This window comes from Lepisosteus platostomus, chromosome 5 (genome assembly GCF_059453375.1).
Source record: "Lepisosteus platostomus isolate fLepPlt1 chromosome 5, fLepPlt1.hap1, whole genome shotgun sequence".
Classification (NCBI taxonomy): Eukaryota; Metazoa; Chordata; class Actinopteri; order Semionotiformes; family Lepisosteidae; genus Lepisosteus; species Lepisosteus platostomus.
Genome location: NC_142615.1, coordinates 58,141,964 through 58,148,142, shown reverse-complemented (window position 1 = coordinate 58,148,142; position 6,179 = coordinate 58,141,964). Strand labels below are relative to the sequence as shown.

Below are 6,179 nucleotides of genomic sequence, written 5' to 3'. Positions count from 1 at the left end.
TAAATAAGATCTCTAAATGGCATCCTGGTTTGAGGTGAGAGTGAGTACTGGACTGAAGACCTCCCACTCCCACACTGAGACCCCTGACTCCACCTCCCCTCACCTGGTACTGGGTCTCCCTCACTGTCCTCCACATCATCGTATCCAGAGGGCAGCTCATCAGAGAGGAATCTCCCTGTGAACAGGAGAACAGATCAATATTACCTGCAGTCAGACAGCAACCACACTGTCCTCTACTGGAAGAGAAGCCAGGATGTGAGTTTGCTCAATTGCTCATTGTTGTGTCTATAAGGCAGATCCAGAATCGTGCTGTGTTGATTTTCTTCACTTAGTTTGACACCAGTTGAGAAAGTAAACTCTACAGGTTTAAAACTAAAAAATACTTTTTTTTATAAGGCAGCCCAGGGATAGTGATGTGATCATTTTCTTTATCTACCTTAACACACCTCTTGAGAAAACCAGTCAGAAACCAGGATGGTTAGATTTTCTACAATTTTTAAGTCCTCAGATCTTCCTCAGAGGGTGGAGATCAATCACACCTGAAGACTCTCTCCACTCACGTCTCCTGGGGGCACTGTAGGTTCCCTCTCTGGCCAGTTTATACTCTATTTTCTCATAGATGGCATCATGATAAGTGGCGAGTGCTCCCTTAGATAGGGCTGTGTGAGGAAACAGACACTCAGGGTTAACATGCAGGGAGCAGAGTACAAGATCAAACATTGACTACTAAACCTTCTTTGGACATTTGAGCACATAAATGTTATGCTTCTGGATTTGCAAATTTCCTGATATCTCCATCTGTAATTGTTGATAATCTTTTTTAAACTTCAAATGGTTTTCTCTACCAGGTTTATTCCTCACGGTAATTATATAAATATCAGTTCCATGTGAGTGACAGAACTGACCACTAGAGGTCACTATGTGGATGGAGAGTTCCCTCCCTACCTTTCCTCAGCTTCCTGTTCTGGATCAGCTGCCCCACTAACAGAGCCAGCACCACGAAGAGCAGAGCCCCCAGCAGCAGGAGGACCAGGGGCGAGGCAGATAGACCTCCCAGCAGCTGTGTCTGGGGTGTTGTCCTGGTTCTGCCTGAGAAAGGGGGAGACAATGGATGAACAGGGACCAGGAGAGGTGCTCTTGGACTCATGTACGCTTTGACAGATGGAATGTTCTGTCCTCCCCCATTTCCCATATGGGGCTATGATGGTTCAGGATCAGGTGCGTAGAGGAAAGAGAGGCACTAGATCTACAATGGGAATCTGAAAACACTGATCTTCACCCTGAGAGAGGAGAGGAGACATTACAGCTACACTGGGAATCTGAAGAGACAGAAAGACAGGAGTTATCACTGACAAGGAGGATTTCTGTTCACCTGTAGCTGTTGCTGGACTGGATGTTGGCTCTGACAAACCTGTAAAAGAGATACGAGAACTGTCATTATTTTGTCTTTGGTTTTATAGCAAGCTGAATCCAGAGTGGTCTTAATAAAATAAAAATCTTTACATGTGTTCCTTGAGGTCAAATGTAGGATTGCAGGATGAATGGTGTCTTGCTCAGAATTAAAGTCTAGTATTGTTCACACACACAGGGCTACACAACATCCCGATCTTGTGACTGATGATCTTAAGATATTAAGCAGTGATAGAATATGTGTAACAGTGTATCTTCTCCATCAATCTCCTACTTTGTTCATCTACAGTTCTAAGACTCTCCTCACCTGTACAGGTAACCCCTGCATCCTCCTTGTGTCGACAGTCACTCTGATTCAGTCCAGAGTGACAGCAGTCCCACAGGTGAACCTCACTGCCCCTGCAGTTCACCTCGTCCAGCCAGATGGCGCCACTCCCTGGTCCGAATGAGGCCTCTACTGCTGCACTCACTGCGTCCCCACAGCCCAGCTGTCTGCAGACCACCTGGGCATCCTGCAGGTCCCAGGAGTCGTCACAGACTGTCCCCCAGGGGCCCTCATACCGCAGCTCCACCCGGCCAGAGCAGTTAGTGCCTCCAGCCAGGCGCAGAGCCAGTGGGACTGAAAGTCAACAGAAGGGTTACTGAGTGTCATCAGATCTGTGACTGTAGATGAGAGCAGAGAGGTTACTGAGTGTATTTAGCTCAGTGACTGTAGTAAAGATCAGTGAGGTACTGAGTGGCTCTAGAAGAGAGCTGTATGGTTACTGTTCCTCAGCTCAGGGCTGCGGTGTCTCTGAGTGTTTTACACACTGAACTCACCTGGGCAGTACAGCTGAGGCTGCTCTTCCTGAGGGGCTGCAGTGCTTCTGTCAGCTTCTTTTCTAGGACCTTCAAAGATTAATAATCATATAAAAACATTATTATTATAAAATAAATAACAATGACATTGCTTTCATTTTTATACATGTTTGGATATAAATTAATAAGAATTCAGTTTAAAGCTTTTGTCTGTTCTTAATATGGCAGAACACTAATTTACAGAGCATTACTCTTCCCTCTGTACCTGAGCAGGTGATATTAGCCACTTCTCGGTCTGTGCAGTCATTCTGGCCCCAGGGGGAGGAGGGACACTGCCACAGGGTGGAGTCGTGTTTGCGGCAGGAGACAAAGTCCAGCCATTTGGGATCAGGGCTCAGCCTGGAGTTTGTCTCTCTAGTGGTGCCCTTGTCTCCACAGCCCAGCTGTTTACAGATCACTGCAGCTGTAGTGTCTGTCATGCTGTTGGCACAGATGCTGCCCCAGGTGCCATTGTAGTAAACCTCTGCCTGTCCTGAACAGCCTGCAGATAGCCTCAGGAGATTATGATCTATCAAGACAGCAAGGAAAGTCAAAGGAAACAAACCCTGACAAGACAGCATTTCATTCTGAACTGGTAAGAAACTACAAGCAAACAATGTGAACAGCAACCAGTCTCATTTCCCGTACTAATCCAGTTATAACTGACTCACGTAATGAAACAAGGACAGCTGTACAATAACACAGTTGATATGAAGGTGACAGGACTGTGTGGTTCTACAGCATTCCCAGCTGTATCATAACTATATCTTAGTCTCTTTTTACAAAGCTTTGCGTGATCTTGGCCCAAAATATTTGAGTGATCTTTTAGTCCCTTATAATCCCTCTCGTACACTTCAATCACAAGGAGCAGGTTACCTAGTTGTTCCTGGAATTAAAAAAGTCACAGCTGGCAACAGAGCATTTTCTCATAGAGCTCCCCAATTCTGGAATAGCCTCCCTGCAGATGTGTGGAATTAAGACGCACTCCCAGCGTTCAAATCTGGGTTAAAAACATATTTGTTCAGTCTAGCCTTTGGATAAATATTAAGGAAAAACAAGCCACGCAACCTACCAATTTCTGTTTTCGTTGTCATTCACTAATACTTTATTTCTTGTCTATTCTGAGGTGGAGTGTTAGGAAGCCAGGCCCAGAATCCAGCTCCTTCTACCTGTCGAACTCAACTTCCCAGAGAAATTTCAACCAAAGGAAACTACTGAACATTCCAGACACTGCTGGACCTCACTACACATTACTGAAATAAAAATACTATCTTTTTCACCATGTCTGTTCATTTTAATTAACAGAGGAGGATAGGCTCCCCCTTTCGAGCCTTGGTTCAGGCCTGGAAATCTGTAAAGCTGCTTTGTGACAATGTCCATTGAAAAAATACAAATAAAACTAAACTGTATTGAACTGAATTTTCCTCAGTAGGATATATTTAAGCACTCCAAATGCAAACCATATCCACGTTGTGGAATTCGAGAATATGGATGATTTTTTTTTCGTTCGTTTACCTGAACACAGGATTCTCACATCCTCCTTGTGTCCACAGTCATGCTGTCCCCACCCTGCTGAAGGACACTCCCACAGAGACGACTCGTTCCCCATACAGCCCACCTCGTCCAGCCAGATGGGTCCAGTTCCCTGGCTGAAGGAGGCTGGCACTGGGGCACTGAGGGCCGTCCCACACCGGAGCTGCCTGCACACCACCTGAGAGTCTGCCAGGTCCCAGGAGTCATCGCAGACTGTCCCCCAGGAGCCATTGTGATAAACCTCCAGCCTCCCAGCACAATCGCCTCCTGCTCCAACCAGCCTTAAGGAGCGCTGGGCTAGGAGAGAGGCAGGACCAAATGATAAAGACACATTCCTATAAACATAGTAGTTCAGGTGGGTAGCTGCATCAGCATGCGTAGGCTGCAAAGGAACAATAGGCTTATTCCATGCTGAAAAAAAGAAGAAAAAAAACACAACGTTTCGGCCGTGGAGCCTTCTTCAGGTGTGAATTTCTATAAACATTGCTGATACAATTACCTCCTACCTCATCTAGCCTGAGGGAGTGCTGGGCTAGGAAAGAGACATATATATCATTATGGCTGGAGTGGTGTCATTCAAGCTAACGTTGACTCTTAAAAAAAAGTTAGGAGTCTCAAAAATATTAGTTTACATATCTGCAGAACTGGTAAGCACAGAGGAACAAAGTGAATCTTTTGGTTTACTCGAATTACCTCCTTATTAGAGTTGTCATCAGACTAAATTCACAGGATAAAATATAAACAAAGAGAAAGAAGAGAGAGGTAACTGAAGGAAGGAAGAGAGAGGAGGCATGTCAGACAAGAAGAACTGGAGATAAAATTCTAGTTAAATAATGGAACCTTGTTTAAGAGACCTTGCAGTCTTGTAATTTAAGAACATTAAAACATTTTCAGGTTTCCTTTATTGTGCAATCCTCAGGCTAAAGGCATTCTCTCCTAGTTGGAGGTTTAGAATAGAAAGTAGATTTTCATTCACTTTTCGGCATTATATTAGTGAGAACATATTCTGTTCATTTAGGATGCAGGGTAATTCTCTGGTTAGCCTGTTTATCCATCATAGAGGATTTCAGATTATAGAGTTATAAGGGAAAAATGTTTTATATAACAAGGGGTAAACTATGGATTTTTACCCTGTCTTCAAACTAAGTGTCTGTAGAAAACCCGAATAGAAATAGCTATAAGTCAATGAATTCTGACCATTCTGAGGCTTAGAGAGATATCATTGCTGTTTGGGGCAATGCTGAGCAAAAAACAAGTTTTTGTTTAATCTTCATTGCCTGCATGTCAGTCAAGTGCAGATCAATCAGATTCTAGCAATCAGTTTGTAAGAAGTCTTCTTTTTTACTGCTTAAATCCTATATATAGCCTCTCTAGCACTGCCTATGTCACTAAGACATATGAGAAATGTAATGATTCAGGTTTAATATCCAAGGGTTTATCTTCAATCCAAGCCCTGGTCCAGGCCTCTACTGTCTATACTTCACAAGATATTGCACCCCAAGATGTTTAAGGGCACTTTCTTCCAGGTGGAAATTTCCCCTGGATTCTGTGACAACCTGAGACTCCATCTCCAATGGATTTGTTAAGATTATGTCACGAACACGGACTGAAATCCATGTCAGATCTTGTAGAAGACCCTATGCGATGCGGTAAGAGCTGGAGAAAACAGGAGGCGTGGTAAAAAGGAACACACAGGGGTTTAATAGTGCACAAAATAATAGTGACAGTCCGTGAGACAGTGTACGAGGAAGACAAAACGGCATCCAAATCCAAACGGGTCCAAAGGCAGGTCAAAGCACAGTCCGAGAGTCCATCAACTAGAAATCCATCCTGGGACGCAACAAAGTTAAAATCCCCGGGAGGGGGGAGCACACGGACAAACAAAACATGGAGGTCCAAGGGTGACGGGGCGAGATCCTCCAGACCCCGGGCTCAGGAAGCGGGAGGTGTCGGGGATGAGGCCTATGCCCTCAGGAGACGGGCGTAGGGTGTCCTGGTGCTAGGCGGGCCTCGCAACATCTTACCCTAATGATGAGCCCCGAGGACTGGAAGAGCTGGTCTTAAATAATAACACTAAAAGGGTACACCTGGAGAGCTTAATCACACGAACAATAATGGGAGCAGTGAAGCGCCCTCTAGGGAGGGATGTCGGGCGTGACAGATTCTGAATGTTTTAATGTTTATTTTCTTGTTATATCAATGGAAATCCAGCCCATTCAAGATAAAACATTATATATCATTAATAACACTAAAAGATTGTTTTTATGGACCTAATAAACCAGTACTTTTCAATGCTTATGATGTAGTAAGTGCATCTACATCCATATGTTCTGGTAATGCCCACCAATCATTCTTTCAAAAAAATGAATAGATAAAATGTTTGTTTCCTTAGGCTGTAG

The 6,179-nt window shown here is 44.3% G+C and overlaps 1 protein-coding gene across 1 annotated transcript in view; it reads right to left on the bottom strand.

The window, feature by feature from the left end:
• Positions 1 to 399: 399 nt before the first annotated feature.
• The window catches only part of LOC148670204 (antigen WC1.1-like), a 217,141-nt gene continuing 211,361 nt past the window's right edge, over positions 400 to 6,179 (bottom strand). Inside the window, exons 7-12 of the mRNA XM_088631014.1 lie at positions 3,763 to 4,077; positions 2,474 to 2,776; positions 1,718 to 2,029; positions 1,373 to 1,411; positions 946 to 1,089; positions 400 to 659 (exon numbers count right to left, since the gene is read on the bottom strand). Coding sequence (XP_088487140.1) covers positions 505 to 659; positions 946 to 1,089; positions 1,373 to 1,411; positions 1,718 to 2,029; positions 2,474 to 2,776; positions 3,763 to 4,077 — 1,268 coding nt within the window. The 3' untranslated portion in view covers positions 400 to 504. The remainder of the gene's footprint in view (positions 660 to 945; positions 1,090 to 1,372; positions 1,412 to 1,717; positions 2,030 to 2,473; positions 2,777 to 3,762; positions 4,078 to 6,179) is intronic.